Source organism: Pinus tabuliformis, chromosome X, assembly GCF_031772625.1.
Source record: "Pinus tabuliformis cultivar Carrire ecotype Pingquan chromosome X, CPIR1, whole genome shotgun sequence".
Taxonomy (NCBI): Eukaryota; Viridiplantae; Streptophyta; class Pinopsida; order Pinales; family Pinaceae; genus Pinus; species Pinus tabuliformis.
In genome coordinates this window covers 373,243,166-373,264,532 of record NC_142308.1, presented here as the reverse complement: position 1 = coordinate 373,264,532, position 21,367 = coordinate 373,243,166, and the positions used below count along the sequence as shown (strand labels likewise).

At 40.5% G+C, this 21,367-nt stretch overlaps 1 protein-coding gene across 1 annotated transcript; it reads right to left on the bottom strand.

Moving 5' to 3' along the window:
• Nucleotides 1-16,147: 16,147 nt before the first annotated feature.
• LOC149140057 (E3 ubiquitin-protein ligase ATL23-like) lies at nucleotides 16,148-17,169 on the bottom strand. The gene has a single exon (XM_089449466.1). The coding sequence runs from the start codon at nucleotides 17,039-17,041 to the stop codon at nucleotides 16,463-16,465; it is 579 nt and encodes a 192-aa protein (XP_089305592.1). The 5' UTR covers nucleotides 17,042-17,169; the 3' UTR covers nucleotides 16,148-16,462.
• Nucleotides 17,170-21,367: the final 4,198 nt, after the last annotated feature.

Sequence of the window (21,367 nt, the reverse complement as noted above, 5' to 3'; positions counted from 1 at the left end):
CCCCAAAGACCCAGAAGAATAGGAAAACATGCTCAAAATCAGAAAAGGAAAGAATGCAATTGAAGAGCTCATGGTTAGCTCCTGCCTGGTCTAGACGGCACCAAAAATAGTCCACAGAATCTCCCGGAATCAGCTAGTGAAAATCAAAGGGGAAAATTCCTATAGAGCTCCAAAAATCCCAAATTTGAATGAAATGGTAAAAATGAGAGGTAAAAACTATTTTTATGTTACTATTCACGTAGTTCAAGTGAAATATTGTTGTTTAACTCATTTTTCAAGCATGTATCTACATTTCTAATCAATTTGATGGAGTAATTGAACAGGCAGCATGACCGTCAAAAGAACATAGTGTTAATGGTGAAATCAACGTCTCTGACTATTATCACGAGCAGTTTTACGTGAAGTTCAAGCTCGTTAAAAAAAAGTAACCTAGCCACAAGCAGTCTTACGCGAATTTCAAGCTCGTTAAAAAATAAACCTAGCCACGAGCAGTTTTACATGGAGTTCAAGCTCGTTAAAAAAATAAACCTAGTAGTGAGCACATGTTCCACTAGAGTTTAATCTCATTAAAAACTGAACCCACCTTCGGTAAATAAGCTTTGTGATCGCATGACTATCAGCTTTTGAACCTTGGTCATGCTCTTACCATCACCTCCACTCTTTTTTAGCCGATCATATGCCTCCATTTGATTTTTTACCCTTTTGAGGAACAACTGCGATGAGTGATTCTATTAGCCACCTTCTTTACACTGCCGTGATTGAAAAGTTCCAAACCTTACCTAGAACCAGCTGCTATCCGAAAAAATCACTCGCTCCTCAAAAAACGAGTCTCCTTTAAGCTCTTTTCATCTGACTCGTAAATATGAAAAGATTGCCAAGCAATTGGCCTCTCTAGCTCATTAAAGTGATTGGAAGTGGTCCTCTAGATTTTAATCTTTTTGGACCTAAGGGATCATTACACAAAAATATCGAGCGTTTGTCTTATTCGGCTCGTTAAAACTATCAAAAATTCATCCCTTTCGTATTATTTTATACTTTTTTGGACTTAAGGGATTATATTACGAAAAAGGACTACTGGAGTTTCCTTTCTGTCTCTTTTTGGACTTTCTAAAATTGAAAAGGACCGCGTTATCTTTGTCATTAAACTCATTAAAACAATAGCGACAAACTTGTCCATGCAAACAAGAATGAGTTTCACTGTCGCTAGGCTCATTAAAACATAGTGACATTTTTGCCTGAAGGGAAAATTATAGAACAAGCATATGTTATCCTCCTCAATCTTGAGAAAAATAAAGAGGTACTGGTCAGCAATGACTGGGGAAAAAGGGAAGAAAACTTGAATAACTTCATTGGTAGCAGGTCGCTCTTGAACATGACACTTTCACTCCATCACCATGATTGAGTCGGGTTGTGTTATTCCATTCACCTATCATATCAGCATTGGTCCGTCGTACCATCCATTTTGGGGTTAACGCTACCAATCCATTTCAGTGTTGTTGATATGTTCAAGAGAAGTCACTCAGAGAATTCACCAACCCAGCTAACGCCTCATTCGCTACAATACCTTAACGCTCCATTCTTTGATGGCTGCCACCCTGAACCGTGTATCATCATATCGTTTTCACCTCCACAAAATAATTTGCTCCATTCCGTGTCATAGATGTGGGATTCATTAAGGCCCTCCTACGATGAGTCACTTCTTGTTGACATCAGCACATTATCCAAGAAGTTGACTTAGGAACAACCCTTTCAGTACTTTGAAGCTTGCATGCCTCAATGGCAAGTTTCTCACTTTCGGCGACAGGTTTACATCAATGGCCTTTGACCAAAAGATTTTGCGTGGTGTTCGACATCAACTCATGTATTCACACCACGTGAATTGTACTGCAGTACCTTGAGGGTCATTATCATTATCAGTGATTCCTCTCACGCCTGTTAACAGCTTACATCATTGGCTGGTAATCAGGCGATGTCTTTCCATGTTCGACATCAGAACATCTTTTCACATGGATCGACTTGTACTTCGGGCGAAGATTGAATGAGTTTGAAGACCCCGGATCTAGTTTCATCCATCCGAGCTGCGATATATTCAAGAAAATAAAGACATCAAATGTACGTCTTTGCTACACAGATAATCATCCAAGCTAAGGGATGATGGCTCTACCAGAATCATCAGTCTTCCACATAAACGGTTGTCTATCCTTTGTACATGAAAATGAATTTATAAAGTTGTGCATGGGAATTCCCACCTCATCTATATCATGAAAATATTATGAAGATAAGGTATTGTATTGTATCTTATTACAGGTCACCTTCCAGTTCGAAAAACCTCGGATCCTCATGATAAAGCATTTCACCTGACATCAGAAGATTTAGGACATCATGCTTTAGGGGGCAACTGTTATAGACATATTTGGGCACTGCAACCCCAATCACATATGTCCATAAACAAAGGGCTTCTAAACCCCTAAAAGTGTTGTTTCATACCCTAAAGGAACAAGGTCAGCTGATTACATCATTTCCCAGAAGTTCTCCCTGAAAAACTACTCAGAACTGGTCAAAATTGGACCATACAGACTGCTCCATGCTGAGGGTGTGATGCATCTCACCTGTTACACACAGGGGGTGCGATGCATACTGAAAAGCCCTTCTGTAGGGTGCGATGAGTGAGAGCAGACAAATGGCAGAAGCAGTTTGCTAGGTGGAAACTCAAAGAATCTTCTAGAAACTGCTCATATGACACTTGCCTCTCTGAATTCGCCCAGGGATGAGTAAGAGATCATGAAATCTCCAAGTGGAACCAATAACTATCAGTGAAATGACACTAATTAAAATCCCAGAAGTTGACTCACTCTCCTGCAAACATCTATATATGGATCCCTCATCCTAGAGATCCAGGGGTTGGAATTTTGTAATTTGCAAGGAAGTGTTGTTGGTTTCTCTTTGAAGACATTGTTGGGTGATCTTGCTTTGTATGAGGTGGAGAGGGCTTTCATGCTGGGAGGATGATGCTGTATCAGACAGCCCGGTTGTAATCCTCGCTTCTACTACTTCTATCAATAAAGCTATTTGAGTTTTCCTCCATATACTTGCATGTCTCTAAATCTTGTATTTGTATATGCATCTATATGGTTAATGTATATCTGATCCTACATTATTTATGGTTATAGATCTCTATGCTTTGATGGTATTTTGTTGCCTTGAGTCTACAAGTTTTCTTTGAAGCGGGGTAAGAAAGAAGGGAGTGGCGAAAGCTCTATCAAGGGAGAGAGGAAACAAGTAAGGAGACTAGCGAAATACTGAGGTTGGTACTCTCTGCTTCTCTCTCATCTCTCTCATAAAGGAAAATACAAGTAACCTTAGTTTGTTTGTTTCTAATATAGCTACCTGTCTTAGTAGGACTAGAAACTCTGAATGGACACTAGTTTTCCCGATAACACCCTAGTCTACCATAATGCATTGTCTTTCATTTCCAGGTGTAGGTGACCGAGAGAGAGGACAAGACTCTAAAACATCACAGAGCACATATGAGGTCGGGATGCGAGGCTCTGGGGGACTATCAAGAAAAACTTCGCAGAGGTCATCGAGAGGATGGGTTGAGAAGTCTGGGACAACAGTGACATTTGTGGGATTTGGCTCAGCTTGGAGGCAAAACTGCATAATTTTTCCCGGGAAGGAAGTGCGGGCAGCAAGAGGCATAGTGAAAACTGCACATATTTCCAGAGGAGGATGGGAGCGGGTTGCAAGAGCTTGCTGGCCAAAACTACACAGATCTAGGAGGTAGTCATATAGGACATGTCTGCATAGTTTCTAGGCTAAGGAGGGTGCTGGGCACCAGGTGGACTCTCCAAGAAATCTCCACAATTTTCAGGAGGAGTGGCAAGCAAGCCAACAGGGGGACTCACTAACAAAACTGCACATTTTCCAGAGACAATGCAGTCACAGGCAACAGGTTCCTATCCCTCTTGTCTGCGTAACTCCTTCAGGTAGTGCAAGTAGGCAAGCTAGCAGTTTCTGCACAATTTTTGGGAGGAGTGCATCCCTGGATCACTTCCCAAGTCAAATTCTCCAATTGACCAGTGAGAGGCTTGATGGATAGGCTTGCAAGAAGAGCACACTGAGATTGATTCTTGGGAACCTTCTGCATTTTTCTGGATGAAATTCAGCCAGGTTGATTCCATAATTGTGCAGTGCAAACTTCCTGGAGGGCAGGCTTAAGCTCTGCGCAATTCTGGGCAACAGTTCTGGTCGTTGAGGGTTGATATTGCGTAGTGCCGCTCAGTGGAGATCCGGCTGATGGAGGGTGGTCTGGTCGACAAAATTTTAGAAAAAATGGCTAAGTGTGTGAGCAAGTGAACTCATGTATACATGACCTGGTGAACACACACTCAACATGACTCGACTACAAGGCACTCCAAACCACAAGAAAACATATGCTCAATGTGACTGACTACGGGAATGTCTAATGGTGAAAGCGATGAGTGTAACACTTCATATAGACCTTCAGATGATCATGACGACACTTATGCGACAGTGCTTACAACATTGTGTGTGAGTATGATAAATGTTTACATAGCGAACCCAACTCATACACAAACCTTCAACATCACCAGAACAAGGCCACAAGCATGACATAGAAATCAACATGTTGAAGATGACAATTGGTCAAACAAGCGAAAAGGAAGCAAGAAATTTAGAGGAAACACATGAAAATCCTACAAACTCAACTAAGAGGTGTACTTCGAAAAGGTGTTATTTACTTAGCATAATTACCCTCGAGATGATCATGCATCCAATGGAGTTTGCATGTGGTCCTGACCTTTACCATCACTTAGTCTTCTTGATCCTTCTCCTCAAATCCTTGGGAGTGATCTCATCATGTCACATTTTCTTGTTGTCACTGAGAGATAGATTTTCATTGTTTCAATGGGCAGTGACTACTGCTGGAATGAGGCCTTAGGGAGCCCATCTGCATAGTTTATGCATGCAAGACAGATAGGGTAGCTTGGAAAAAATTACACGGTTTTGAGGCATAGGACACCGCTTCGGGATGGAGGTCCTGGGAGGACACCTCAGCGCAATTTTTGAGTGCAGTGCAGCCCAGGTATCTGGGAGGAAATACTGCACAGTTTAGTGATGCAAGGCACTACTACGGGATGGGTTCCGGGAGGACACATCTGCACAGTTTTAGGTTGCAAGGCAGACTGAGCAGTTGAGGGATAATACTACGCAATTTCTGGTGACAATGAGTTCCAGTTGGGGAAAGGACAATGGAGGAAAGCACTGCACAGTTTTGGATTCCAATGGGTGTTGTGGTCTTTGCGCATTGCGGGGTTTTAGTAGGCAAGGGAGGAATCTTGAGGGTTGCAGAAGAATAGTGCACAATTCTAGGAGGCTGGATGAGGCTAGGTTGCTTGGAAAAATGGCTAAGTGTGAGATCACTGAAACATATGTAAACATCGATACGACTTGACTATGATCGCACACAAACACTTAGTGATGCAATATAGACCATCGAGAATCAATAAAACATACTCTACATGATGCAACAACCTTCATGACAAGAGTGCATGAAGTGAGTGTGAAACATGTCTATGTGATGATAGCAACTCATACGCACATGATTCCCTTGAAGCAAAACAACATTCCCTTTACATGACAAAGAACAATCCATATGCCCAAATATGACACATGTTGCATAAAGATGAGAAATCGTGCGACAGAGTGGAACTGTGGGTCTTGGCATTGACAGGTTCCCGTAAGCAGTTCTATAGATCATACAAATTTTCTAATGATACCACACCATTTGGGATGACGTTCCCTTTACTTGCATTAGTTGCATCTTGTAGTGCCTTTTCATGCTTGTCCTCATCGATCACAGCGTCTTTGAACACATCAATGTTTGCCATAAAATGTAGTATTTGTTGGTTGTCATCAAAAACACGTAAATTAGTGATATTATCTGGGATGGAAGGTTTATAAAGTATTTCAATAGAAAAATCATCCCTCAATGGTGACATCCTAGAAGCAGCATTTTCTAAGGCATCCGCAGCTACATTACACATTCTTGGAAGGGAAATAATATTAAAATCTTAGAAATGTGAGATAAGACGCCATACCTCTTGTTGGTAACTTTTAAGATGAGGTGACACACAATGTATGGTGTTACATGCCTATCGAACCACAATTTCTAAGTCACCTACCATTTTCAGGATGGAAACGTTGAGGTAAATGGCCTTTTTCAAGCCCAAGATGAGTGCTTTGTACTTTGTAGTGTTATTCGTGAAATCGAATTACAAGCGGCTAGAGATCAAATGCTTTCTCTACAGTGGGTCTATTAAAATGCAACCAACTCTAGAGCCCTCCTACATTTTGGAACCATCGAAATACATAGTCCAAACATCATATGTATAGGGAATGTGAACTGCACTAGTACTACTACTACTACTAATTGTACAAAGTTCAATATCACCAGTTGGACAAGGAAGGAGATCCAATTGTGTGTCTAGTGGAACTGGGGATGGTTGTGCAAGATAACACCCCAATTGAGTTTCAAGAAAGTAATTTCCAAATAGTAATTTGTGAAAGCCATTGGCTCGTTGTGCCCATTCAAGAGAGTAACAATGATCTAGGTGTATATCTAGATACCAATGGCATGGTAAAAGGCTCAAAATTCAAAGTGGTAGAAACTTGATTAACTTGACACCAGATCGAAGTTCTAATCGCCTTGATTCCAACGATGTGAATGGAACTCCAATCTGAGTTCATATGAGGAATATAGAAGCAGTCAAAGTTCAGGGTTGACCTACCCATATGGCATGCTTAAGGAGGGCGCAATTTGGCAGATACCTGGCACCGAAATCTTGCTATTTTTCTGGGAAATTTGTAGGATGATTAATTCTTCCAGTAACCCCTAAGGTTCGAAAAGATTTCTAAAGTGGGTAAGAATTAAAAAAAGGGGGCGGCGGGCCATGACCCCAATCACCCCAAGTGGAGCCCACAACAAAGTAGTATTAAAAAAGGAGCGAGCGGCCATGATCTCGTCGCCCCCAGGACCACCACAACAAATTAGTATAAAAAAGGGGCAGGCAACCATGACCCCACCACCCCGGAACCACCACAACAACAAATGTATTTATATAAAAGTGTTGTGGTGCGGGCTTTCAACCCTGCTGCCCCTCCACAACACTTCATTGATTCAATGTAAACAGCGGTAGAGAATGGGGAGACAAGCCACCGCTCCAATAGACCCGTCGTCCAGTATAAAAAATACAACTACAATGTATTAAAACGGGGAGGGCGGGATTTGATCTGCCGACCCCTCCTCAAACACTTGCTAATTCCACCAATGCACCAACGGACTCTGTTGGGAGATCCTCCAGTGAGAATATGCATAAACCCCTCTTGCACAGTACAAACGTAGGAGGGAAGACTTGGCACAAAAAACGAGAATTAATATATTTTAATTGCAGGAAGGGTGGAACCCTAAGTGACCTGTGACAGTGGGCGGAACCTTGCTTGAGCACATTTTTCAGAGGGTCAATTTGGTCCAGTGTCAGAATTGGGCAAGTTTTATATCGATTTTGCACCTCTCGGTGACAGGAACTCAATGGTGATGTCATTTTCTGCAACAGAGCTCTCCATTTTTTGGCCATTTTCCAGATTGGAGGTATAAGACTCCTTATGTAAATGTTGATTGTACTTCTTTCTCTTTTATGCCACTTAATGAATGAAGGCCTCCCCATTGATTGAGAAAGGCCTAAAGACGTAGTCCAAATTGGATGAACTCCGTTATCAAGTCTCTTATCTTCTTTTCATGCCTTTATGTGTTTCCTCTCTTCTTTCATGTGCACATTAAGTTTATATGGTTAAGCTGCAATTTGTTCATGTAATTCTTTAATACATCTGTGAGAAAAAGATCCTAGATCAAGTGGTATCAGAGCAGGTCTTTGTAGATGTGAATTGCATGTTTGTATGCTAACAAGAAACAGGCTCCGAAGAGGCAAAGGGAAACTAAATTCTTCCGATCCCGAAGCGGGGCATGCACATCGAAGAAGGAACATGGATGATGATGAGGCTCGCTATGAGGAGGAGCACAATTAATGGTGGAAAGGGTCGAAAAGTTGTTCTCAAGGCTTGAGAAGACATTAAAAGCAGAGGAGAATGGGCTAGAAGAACAAGGTTCAGCGCATGGAAATGGTGGAGAGGAACCTCCTCCTTCTCCTTCCACGAGTGAAAGTTCCTCTTCTTCTTCTCACCATCATCATAGGAATTCAAGAAATGCATCTAAGAAACCTTTATTTATATTAGATGTCAAATTTAATCTTCCCATGTATAATGGTGAAAGTAATGTCGAAAATCTTAAAAATTGGATTAGGCATATTGAAGTCTACTGCAGAATTCAACAAATTGAAGAGGACGAGGAAAAGATCCAGTTGGCATCCCTTCGACTGAGTGGCACCACTCTCATTTGGTGGGAGATAAAATTGCAGGGCAACAAGAATCTAGGTAACTTTCTCTCCTCATGGTCAAATTTTGTGTCTGCATTGAGAAAAAAAATTACCCCTTGGGCTATAGGCAGAAGGCATTAATGGAATGGCAACACCTAAGGCAAAGAAAAGGTCAAAATGTGCAAAAATTTACTGAAGAATTTATAAGACAAGCATTGAATTTGAGCATTTCCTTAGATTCACCAGAGGTTGTAACTAAGTATATCAGTTCTTTACATAGTTACATAAGGCATTCATTATTATTGTTTGAGCCTAATACTATCAATGAGGCCAGTGTGAAAGCCATGCATCTTGAAAGAAGTGGGATGCACGCGCAAAATGACCACCAAAAAAGAGCTGCAAAAACCAAGAGAAGAGGGGCAAAACCTCTTGTACACATTGTGAGAAAGAGGAACACGATAAAGAAAATTGTTGGAAACTTCACCCTGAGTTGAGACCTAAGAGAAATGATAGAAAGGAGAAGCAGAAGACAACTGCCACCATGCAACAAGATCAAACATCTGAGTCAGAAGAAGATGAGAAGGTCACGGATGCAGGTTTTGCATGAGGTAGACCAATTGAATTGGGATCAAATTCCGATGACAAAAGGAGGATTGCAGCTCTTGGAATAGCAGCAAACGAACCCATCGATCTGGTTTTTGATTTAGGTGATGAAGCAAAAATTTCGATAAAATATTGTACAAAAGATGGAAAGGACACCAAATGTGGTAGGGCTCCAAGAACTTGAGAAGACGAACCAAAACCTCTAAGCAGAAAATGCTAAGCTAAGGAGGCTCCTATGGGAAGCAGAGGAGGAGAAACAAGGGTTGCTATGCTAGTTGCAAGCTAAGAACGAGACCTTGGGAAGGTTGTAGCCTAACCCCCTTGAGGTAAAAAATAGATCTTCAGTTCCATGTGCTTTTCTCGATGATGATTTTGCTACTTTTGAAAAGTATACTATAGGTATCGGGTCCAAGCTGTTGAAGAAGATGAGATATCAGGGGAAGGGCCTTAGCATTAATGGTGAGGGAATCATGAACCCCATCAAAGTAGAGGAAATTCTTCATCATGTAGGACTCAGTTATGTCAGGAAGGACATTGGGGAAATCTCCAAAGGAGCTAGTGACCAGTCAATGACGAATGACAAGACTTCCTCCTCCTATTCTAGTGATAGTAAGGGCTCCATGAACCCTTATTAGAGGAACACCAAGGGGAAGTTCTTCAAGAAGACTCGAAAGGTTTGGAGAAAGAAAAATCATTGTAGTCGTTGCAATGAGGAGGGACATCAAAAAAGCACGTGCCAAATTCTCCACATCTAGAAAGCAACAATAGAGAAGCCATCTGGTGACAACAGTCAAACACATTCATGGTGGTCCACTTTATTAAGGAAATGACATATTTTTTAACAGTAGTTTGCATGGCCTCAATTTGTAAATCATGCGTTGCAAGTAAATGTGAAGTGATGATGTGTTTCCATCACTTCAAAATGCAATGCTGATGTTTTTGGGCCCTCTTATGAGTAGTTGAGGTATTGTTTGTTATTGTGTAATCCTTGACCAAAGAATATGTGTTATAAACTCTTGGCAAGTAAGGGATTTTTGAGTCATGAGTGGTTCTATATGAATGCAGAAGATGCATTAGTTTTGCATGAAGATGATTGAAAGTGTGGTTTGGCAAGGAAACATGTCATATGTTGAATGGTGTTAATGATTTTGGTGGTCCAAAATCTCTCAGTGGGGAGGATTGATCCAGGTGGATCTCTAGATACTAGTGGCATGGTAAAAGGCTCAAAATTAAAAGTGGCATAAGGTTGATTAACTTGACACTAGATAGATGTGCTCGTTTCCCTGATTCCAACGATGCGAATGACACTCCAATCCGAGTTCGTATGAGGAAGAAATAAGCAATCAAAGTTCAGGGTTGATTTACCCATATGACAGGCTTAAGGAGGGCTCAATTTGGCAGAAACCCAGCACCGAAATCCAGCTAGTTTTCCGGGAAAATTTGTAGGATGATTAATTCGTCCAGTAACCACTAAGGTTCGAAAAATTTTCTAAAGTGGGTAATAAGTTTAAAAGAAAGATGCGGTATGCCATGACCCCCGGCGCCCCTGGTGGAGCCCACAACAAAGTAGTATTAAAAAAGGAGTGAGTGGCCATGAACCTGATGCCCCCGGAACCGCCACAAAACAACGACGGAGAATGGAAAGACAGGCCACCGCTCCAACGGACCTGCCGCCCGTATAACAAATACAAATACAATTTATTAAAACTAGTAGGGGTGGGGATTGTTCCCCCGACCCCTCCTCAACCACTTGCTAATTCCACCAATGTGCCAACGGACTCCATTGGAAGATCCGCCAGCGAAAAGATACATAAACCCTCTTGCATAGTGTAGACGAGGGAGGGCGGACCCGACGCAGAAAACAAGAATTAATATATTTTAATTGCAGGAAGGGTGGAACCCTGAGTGGCCTATGGCAGGGGGTGGAACCTTGCGGGAGCACATTTTTCAGAGGGTAAATTTGGTCTAGTGTCAAAATTGGGTAAGTTTTATATCGATTTTACACCTCTTGGCGACAAGAACTCAATGGTGATGTGAGTTTTTGCAATAGAGCTCTCTGTTTTTAGCGATTTTCCAAATTGGAGGTATAAGACTCCTTATGTAAATGTTGATTGTACTCCTTTCTCTTTTATGCCACTTAATGAATGAAGGCCTCCCCATTGATCGAGAAGGCCCCGGAGACGTAGTCCAAATTGGACAAACTCCGTTATCAAGTCTCTTGTCTTATTTTCATGCCTTTATGTATTTCCTCTCTTCTTTCATGTGCACATTAAGTTTCTATGGTTAAGCTGCAATTTGTTCATGTAATTATTTAATACATTTGTAAGAAAAAGATCTTGGATCAGACAATGTGTTTCATATATTTCTCTAATTCTATCCAGGTCTGATTATTTCTTCCCCTGTATGGAATCCATAAGTGTGACCAGTCTGTGGAAAAGTACCCTTGTAGCTTGCTAGACTAGTCTCTGCTTAGAAACACTCCATATGCTTCTAAAATGTCCACAATTACTATGTTGATGCATTGGTGAACTTGTCCGTCAAATGATAAGCGGATAATGACATCTCTAAGTTCACCAATTGCCTGGACAAGAGTCTTGTCCAGTTGAATAATTTGTGCATCTGTCTTTTCCCATTTAGCATTGATTTTACTAGCAACAGATAATGGCATGAAATTCACTGATGCACCCGAATCAACCAAGCAATTATGTACATTGAAATTGAATATTTTGAAAGTTAACAGGAATGGAAGGGAGAGTGTGTTTGCATCCATCGTAAGCTCATTAAGTACAGATGCAAAAGATTCAAGAGACTTATTAGATCCCATGTTTGAAGAGCTAGCATTACCTGTAGAGGTTTTCCCAAGTGCCCATAGAAGGATGTCCCGTTGGCTCGTGATCTGAGTATTCTGCACTAAGTTAACTAGTGGGTTGATTTTCCTTAACAGGTTTTCTTTGAATTTTTTATTTTGCAACTCAATTGTGGTGGTCAACCCTTGGCTTCTCATGTTGTACCGGTTGTTTTGCTTCTCAGCCAGATCGTCACTCGGAGGATACTTATCGGTAGTATCCTTTTGGGCTGTGAGGATACATTTAAACATGTTCACTGTATGCCCAACACTTGGATCTTCATAAGTTGCAGTAGCTTCTCCCTTTTCTTCATTAGTCTTAGTCTGCTCTTCAGCCATGTCCAAATCAACAATCTGTGCAACCATGATGCTCATGGCTTGGTTCGATTGTGGGCACTTCTTTTCTGAATGACGCTCTTGATGAAACATATAATATTGATTTGTGCCCATCTTCTCAATGTTTAGGATAACATTGGAACTTTGCGCAGACTTTGCCGAATGGTTACTGCTACTGCTAGAAGCTGCAATCCTTCTTAACGGGTTATACTTGGGAGGCTTGCTTCTCACGGTGGTCTTGCTTTTCCTCTGTTTGAGTTCTTCCATTTCATTGGAAAGGGAATTGAAGCGATGAGTCAGGCTTTCAAGATCATTTGGTTCATTCTCATTATCCCTTCTCACAGAGGCCTGAGACCTATTACTAGTGTCCTTGGAGTCTTTTTCTAGTTCATCATCTGAGATGACTCCAATAGTAGCAAGTCCTTCTTGACAGCGATAGTTGAGTCTTCGTAATTTTTTGTCAATGTTTGTTTCACAGTTCACTTTACAAACCGTGTAATACTTGGTAGAAAGGAAGAAGTGTAATAATGTATGGTGATGGAGTCATGAGGTTTTGTATTTTCCAAAAATTTGTTCAAGATGAGATTGAACCTCTGCTTGAATCTTTCACTTTTTCCTTTTGCTCCATCTTAAGATTAGCCAGCTCGTTTAATAACATGGCAGGGGTCTTGTCATCAACAAATTTTTCAAGAAAGATCTTCTTGAATCCCCTCCAATTACGGATGGAGTTTGGAGGAAGGTTGTGATACCATGCAATGGCTCTACCATCCAAGGTACATGGAAAGAGTCTGGATGCAACATCGTCATAATGTACATCAAGTGTTTGCAGATGTAGGTAAAAGTTGTCCAAGTGGTCTTCAGCCTTCACTGTCTCATCAAGGTCATACTTCATCAGGAGCTTCTCTTTATGCCTTGGAATCTTGTGCAAGACACTTAGAATTGCTAGTGGGCCCTGAGTCATCCAGTCCAGATTTTGATCTGCCATGTCTTCTTCTTCGTTGTCCTCCTCTTCTTTATCAGAATACGATGGCTCTTCTTCCTCTTCTTTACCAGAATATGATGGTTCTTCTTCCTCTTCTTCTTCTTTTTATATCTTGCCAAAAGTTGTGCCCAATAGTGGAATATTGTCTTCGTCACCACCGTGAAAGAGTGGAGGCTCTTCTTGATTTTCCATAGAGTATGCAAAGTCTTCAAGAGTGGAAAGGACTGCTTCTTCAAGAGTCGAAACTACTATCCCTATGGAGGTGGTATTGTTCTTATTTGGAGAATATGGAAGGCTAATTACTCCTGAAATCAATCTAACAACTTTTGCAAATTGACAGGTTATAAGGTGAATGGCCCAAAGCTGATCATACGGGATTTCACATTCAAGCATGGGCTGGGAGGAGTTACCAACTTCAGAAGCATGAGTAGGGGAGATGGAATGAACGTTATTTCCTTGACCAGATGATGGAATAATGGGATTAATGGGTCTATCATCCATAAAATACGAGCTTCCCTCCTTCTAGTGCCAGAAATGTTGATGGTGTTGGACCCACCAACATTCAAGGGATCTCCCCGATATGAAGTCCCAATCAGACCTCACACCATTTGGTGTAGGATTCCCATCCGGTATAAAGGCCCGGTTTCCAAATCCTTAAAGATTTTCCTTGGTTCTAGCTGTTAGCACAAGAGACTGATGCGATGGTGTCTTCAAAAAGCAAGGGAAGTGTGCTTGGTGAGTGTGCTGTTGCAACTGTGTCGAGGTTTTTCTACTACAAAGGGGGAGGAAAAGTGAGCCTCTAAGTGAGAGGTAATAGTACCACCCAGGAAGAGACACACATGAACCAAAAGGATCTGTCTAACATCCAACAGAATAGTACACAACGGATGCGACGATCATTACAACCAAAAGATAAGGAAATATTTGTCTAGTATCTTGCGGAATAATCCATAAGGATAGGACAACAATAACAACCATTACAACAAATTCTCAATAAGATAAGCACTAAAATAATTGAAATAGATCAACTATGTTGGTACAAGTGACAGAAAACATGAAATACAAAATTCCACATAACAGTCTTACAAACATTCATAGTCCATGCATGAAGAATGTGCTAGCCTTAAAAGACTTCTATTACTAAGAAAAATTTCCAAGACACAGGTTTACAATGTACATCACTAGCCCTAGTAGTGGGACATTGGAGCCACTCCTTCCTCCTCAAAGAGCTAGCTGATCTCTCTAATGCCTTGCGGGAGGAGCCAAGGTGAAAAGTATTTTTCTCATACAATGAGGGGGTATATATAACCAAGGGGTAATGCTTCCCCCCTTGTGACTCTTTGACTACCCTCATGACTGTTCAACTTCCTATGACTTTTCAACTTACATGACTCTTCATATTCATGTGTGTCCTTTGGACTTCCACTTTACAATACATTTGAATACAATATACATGGTCCACAATAGTGATGTGGCATATGACTACTCATGACATGACACTGTTGACATGGATTGCTTGATGATGTGGAAATGTCAAGTCACTGTTGTTGATGAGTTTTGGATGTCCTCTTGGATATGCTTTCTCTTCTCCTCTGCATGGCTTGGTGATGCAGAGTCTTCAATGATCTTAAGTCTTGGATGGCAGTTGCAAACTTGTGTCCCTTGTGAGTTTAGCTGCAAAAGAGTCTTTAGGCATGCTTCCCTCCTTCTCCTTCATCATCTTGTCATGACTTAATAGTGTACATGTTCTTGCAATTCACTCATGACGAGATGACATCAATCCGAAAACCCCCTAGTCTAAGATGATGGATTCTTATCCATGAAATGAGCTTGGGACAAGTCACAAACTAGGGAAAGCAGCCTAGTGATTGCACATTACGCAGTTCTAGCAGAAAAGGGGAGAGCTTGGGCTATGAGACTGCGCAATGTGCAACTCAAGGAGGCTTGAAAGGCAAAACTACACAATTTCTAGAGGCAGTGAGGTCTGGCTGAGGGAAAGGACACTGGAGGAAGCATCTGCGCAGTTTTGGAGGCCAAGCATTGAGCCCGTCCTGTCCTTCCCCACCTATCCTACCTACCGTTTGATCTTCCTCGTGTCACCCCTTTTTCAACAGTAACAATGTTAACATCTTCCCCACCTGTCCTACCTACCATTTGATCTTCCCCACATGACCCCTTTCTTTTTCAGCAGTGACAAGTGTCACCCCTTTTTCAACAGTAACAATGTTAACATCTTCCCCACCTGTCCTACCTACCATTTGATCTTCCCCACGTGACCCCTTTCTTTTTCAGCAGTGACAATGTTAACATTTAATGCTTCCCTAACCAACATTCAATTAGCGTATGGGTACTTCACCCTCATCTCTCTCATCAATCTCGTAATTCCCTGCTCCCAAAAGCACTCCACAATTTTCCATTTCATTGGCATCCTTGTTTAGATGGCGTAGAACATGGAAAAATGAATGTTACTCAAATTTTGCCAATTGATAATAATGGGCATTTGGTATTAAGAACATTTCCTAAGAGGTCATACATACTCCTCAATCCCCACTAGTTTTGAACCTATGACCTCTTAAGAGAAAATACATGCTCTTAACCATTAAGCCCACACAAACTGTATATGTACCTCTCTCGAAACTTAATAATTAATATATATAACAAAATAAAATTAAAAAAGAACAAACATCCCTATAGCTATAGATATACAACTAATAAATCAAAGCCTCAGTTATAAAGATCCCACAAACGATGAAAATATCAAAAATATTGACAAAAAGTGAAAGTACCATTGCACTGAAAATACTGAAAAAATATGTTCTGCATAACCATGCACAACCATGTGAAAATACCTTAAATGTTAATTTATTTTAAAAAGCTTTACAGCACCCTTTAAAAAAATCAGTAAATTCTCGATACATGACTTCCAAAAAATATAGATTGACCAACAAAAGATATGAGTTGTTAGTCTGACCAAACACAGAGAAGATAAGAGTTGTTAGTCTGACCAAATTCTTTACAAAAGCAATACCCAAGGAGCCCCACACACCATCATGCTCTAATTTAACTTCAACAGGTAGCTGACTCTATCAGAATTAATTAAATTTTAACATATAGCTGCATATATCAGAATTAATTAAATTTTAACAGATAGCTGCATATGTCAGAATTACAGATATACACTGTAATTCTGTAATTCTGACAAAAATCTTAGAAACATCGACCATTCCAACACACAGGCTGTAGTCCTCAACTAGTCATAATGGCAATCGGGATATCGACCACGACACTCTCGGCCGGAGGCGGAGGACGACACTCCGATTCCAGATCGTGATCGTGATCTTGCCCCGATTCTTCCTGCAACGCCGCCGCCACAGCACCGCCATTCACACCATTGTTTCCCTTGCTCTCACGAGCACTGGTCCTGCAAATGGGGCACACGGAGCGCTTCGACAGCCACGCATCGGCGCACTGCACATGAAAGGCGTGGCCGCATGCGGGGATCACGCGGCACCGGTCACCGATCTGGAAATCGTCGAGGCAAACCGCGCACTCATTGTTGCCGCCACCGCCGCTGTGAACCGCGAAGCGGTGCTCTTCTCCCTCTTCTTCGTGGCATTCGATGGTGGGCAGCCGCTGGAGGTCGGCCGCCGAGAGGCCCTGCTGCTTGGGAGACTTGTCGTTCTCCTCCGACTGGTGGCGGCGCCGCTGACTCCGCAGCAGCGAAATGTAAGAGATGAGCCACAAATAGAGCAGCACCAACCCTGCTATGCCGGCGCACAGCAGCAGCAGCGATAAAGCGGCCGCCAAAAACATTTTCTGCGCCATCGCCTCTCTCAACTACAATTCTCTCTATTCAGCAGGCAGCTCTGCTGTATATACACAGTAACATATACACATAAATACAAAGGAAAGGCGTCATGCGATGGCGTTTCTGGTGTGGCCAGTGGCCAACCTCGAAATAAAAAAGCACAGTAACAAGACAACGCGCTCCGCCCAGAAAACGCGTCTACGTCGACATAAAAAATCGGGAATTTACAATTGCTGCTCTGCCACGTGGACAATCTGGACATTGCCAGAAGCGGCGTATTAAATAAATGCCAGCAGTGTCACCCTTGGCCCGTGACCAGCGCTTTCCTGGATGTGAGTTGGAATACAATTTCCGTGCGCATCGAGGTGACCAACAGTCAGCTTTTATTTATCTTAATTCGGAATATTCTCTTCGATATTTTTTTTTTTATATTTTATACCTTTCCAAATCGCACATTTTTAATCAAAATCGTACCTCTTAAACGAAAAAATATCTAAGCGTTTAAGACTCTTCAACTTTTCCTGCATCAAAGACTTCACACTTTAGCATATAATTTTAACAGTTAATGTACCTATGCGCGGTAGATATGTGAGTTATTGATTATTTTAGATTAAAAAAAAAAACAAAAAAACATTTTCTAGCCAATAGGTCGGTTAATTAATTTAATAAAGATATTAATTTTTTTTTAAGAAATTGGTAGCATTTTTATTTTTATTATACAAACTCGAAAAGTTTTTGTACAAAATTCAAGATTGTGCTCTCAATAACTTTCATTTATTTATATTGGAATGGGACCTTCTTGCTACCAACATTATTTACATATAGTCTTTGAGCATAATTATAATTGTAGACTCTGGAAAACATCACTATATTCTATACATCGACATAGCATATATATAATATTTAAATGAAAAACTTTCAGCAGCTACTGGGATCGAATTCTTCCCCTACATGTTTATCCACAGTAGTCGTCAATTCCTTCGCGACATCCTCTCCATCATCAACCTCAACACTATCAACAACAACCTCAGCACCAGCAGCGTTGAACACTGTGACTTCCCTAACCCCAAAACTTCCTTTAAAACCCCGACACTAGTAGTTTACACTTTTATTTCGAGGTTATCCACCTTGCTAATCACATCGATACATAGGCCTTCCATTGTCTTTTGCAATAATTCCATATCTTTACCCAATCGAGATAATTGAGCATATAGAACTGCCATACTTTCGTTAATTTCCTTAACAATATCCTTTATAACTTGTTTACAAGACTTCTCCACCAAACTCTCAATGCTCCCACCACTGCCATGACCAAACCCTGAGCTTCCGAAACCAGAGCCTCCACCACTGCCATTATGCGCGGAGGCCATCTTCACAGCAATCCACCCCTAGACAATAATTATCCTTTGATTAACTGACTGTAGCCAACTGCCATATATAATGGCTTGTTCAACCCCAACATTCCTCCTGAACTTACCCTTCACAAATGCTAGTCGATTCAGAGTCTTGTCAAGGTAAATTCCCTCTGTTTCATCCATTGCCAGAATTAACGAGAATCGTAATGTGATGGTACCATCTTCCTTGAGAGGGATGGCTATATTGCATATCCTGGTGAGTAACTGAAACCACGATGCCCCCCTGTCATCATACATTATCTACATTCCAATGGAACCACACATGTGCATTAACTCGAAACCAACCATCCCAACTTCCAAAGCACTATGGAGGAACATCAAGGAGCTAACCATCTTAACTACCAACTTAATTCTCTGAAGACCCGTACCCCCGCAGTACAACATCGGCCTGGTGCTATAGATCAAGGCATGTGACATGAGATTTTGTCTTGATTTATACATAAACTACCTTGTTCCAACATCACCCTAGCATTGGCTTGACCATTCACCAAGTGGTTATTGGCACGCAACACATGGAACAAATTCACCTTTTCAATTTTTTTTAACAGGTAAATAATCCTTGCCATGATTGAGGAGGTTTCATCACTGAGAAGATTGACGTTCTCGAGTAGCTTCATACACTTTTGAATAATCATCATGGAATTGTCAATTATAGAGAAACTTTTGATACTATTGACCAAACTGATTTTCAGACCTTGCCAAAGAGAAAAGGTTTCCGTTTGATTGTTTGTTGCAATGCCAAGACCCCATGCTTACTTTATTTCTGTTTTTTCTTCGAGGTTAACAATTACCTCTACCGCTCCACCCTCCCCTTCAAAAGAGATACCAATTTAATAAAGATATTATTAATAGATAGGAAAATATCTTTTTAAAACGATATATAAATATGTTCATAGGGTTTTGGATAGATGGTAATTGAATGCCTTGTTAAGACACCTTTTGTTGTGAAGTAACTGGATCAATTCTGTCCCACCCTAGAAGTGATATATTAGACATGATGATATAATTCCACTTAAACTTACAAAGATATAAATTTTAAATTATTTATTTAAAAAATTTAATTTTAAAATTTTATAAAATAAATTTCTTACTATGTAAATTTGATTTTAAATTATTTATTTAAAAAATTTAAATTTTAATATCTTATAAAATCAATTTCTTACTATGTTTCTTATATATATATATATATATATATATATATATATATATATATATATATATATATATATATCTATATTAATAAATTTGATTATAATTATGAGTGAACGTTATGATTTACTAGTATAAATTTATTTTTAATTTGTCGAATGGGCTTGGCATCTTTCTCTGTATAGATGTGGTGCATGCATAATTGGGGATCAATCCCTTTCATGTCTGGGTAATCAAATGAAAAAGCCTCTTTATATTTTCTCAGGAGTTGAACAAGCCTCTGCTCCTAGTCACCAGTGAGGTTTTTGTTGATATTTAAGGTTTTCCCTAGCTCAATTTCTATGGTTTTTCTATTATAAACAGAAGTTGTTGGTATTGACTTGTCATTAATATCCTTTAAGGGATCTACTTCAATTTCGTTATCCAGGGCTGCTTTGATCATGTGACATTTTGGATGGGATACGACATATGGTTGCTTAATGTAAGTGTTAATGATGTCATCTTCTTTTTGATCCTTGAAATTGAGAGCATCTTCTGTAGTTAGTGGTGTTCTAATGTTTTCAATTAGATATGATACAAGTTGTTTTCTAGTTTTTATTATTGTTAAACTTGGTTGAGTTGGAGGGTATAAGGCTAAATTCTTCACATTACTTCCTCTTTCTATAGTCATGCTACCTGTTCGACAGCTTATGTAAGCATCTGTTGTTGCTAGCCAAGGTCTTCCTAGAATTAGGGGATGTCCGTCTAGCCGGTTTCTAGGATTGATGATCAAAAAATCTGCTAGGTATTCCCAGGAATCTACAGACACCATTACATCCTATAATGTGCCTTCTGGTTTGACTACTGATCGGTCAGCTAGTTCCAGCAAGGTTATGGTTGGATCCAAGGATGTAATGCCAAGTTTTTGACAGGTCGTTGTTGTAAGAATATTGATGGCTGCTCCTAGGTCAACTAATGCATTGGGGAAGGAGCATCCATTTATTTGTACCGTGACTATAGGGTTTCCTGGGTCCTCATATTTTACTGGTGTTTCTCTACCTGATAATAAATCAGACAAAGTACCAACTACATGGACAGTTGGGGTTGTTTTTATTTTCCTCTTCGGCTTTTTCATACACAATTCCTTAATAGTTTTTGCATAAATTGGAATGTCCTAAATAGCCTAGAGGAGAGGTATTTTTACACACAATTTTTTTAATTCTCCCAGAAGATCAAAATCAGGATATTCAATTGAGTAAGGTATAATTAATCTCTTTGGGAATGGTGGAGAAGAGGTGATAGTTTGATCGTGAGTTTTCTATTTAACCGTATTCTCCACTTGTGGTGCTTGTTCTACAGGTAACAGATCTTCAATTTGTATATTTTTATCCCCCTCTAACTCTATTATCTATCCAAACCTTAATTTAAGCTCATTACACTCCCTCAACTCAGTTTCTAGCTTCGGTCCTTCAATAAATTTCACAGATTAGATTGGTCTATTGTTGGGGTTCGGGTTGGGATGGGCTAGGAGCTGTGGTCGTAGGTTGGTCTGAGGGTTCTGTTGCAATGTGTAGGGCTCTGGCAATGTAGGTTGAGGTAGGGGGATTGTTCCTGCTGGTTGGTTTGTAGGTCTTTACCAGCTTGACTTCCAACTCTAGTTTTGCGAGGTGGAGGGTGGCCATTGAGATGGATATGCATTATTTTGCCAGAATGGTGGAAAGTAAGAGGAATTTGGCCAATTGTTGTTTTTATTTGATTGGTTGGCCCAAGGTGGCATAGGGAATGGTTGCTATGACCAAC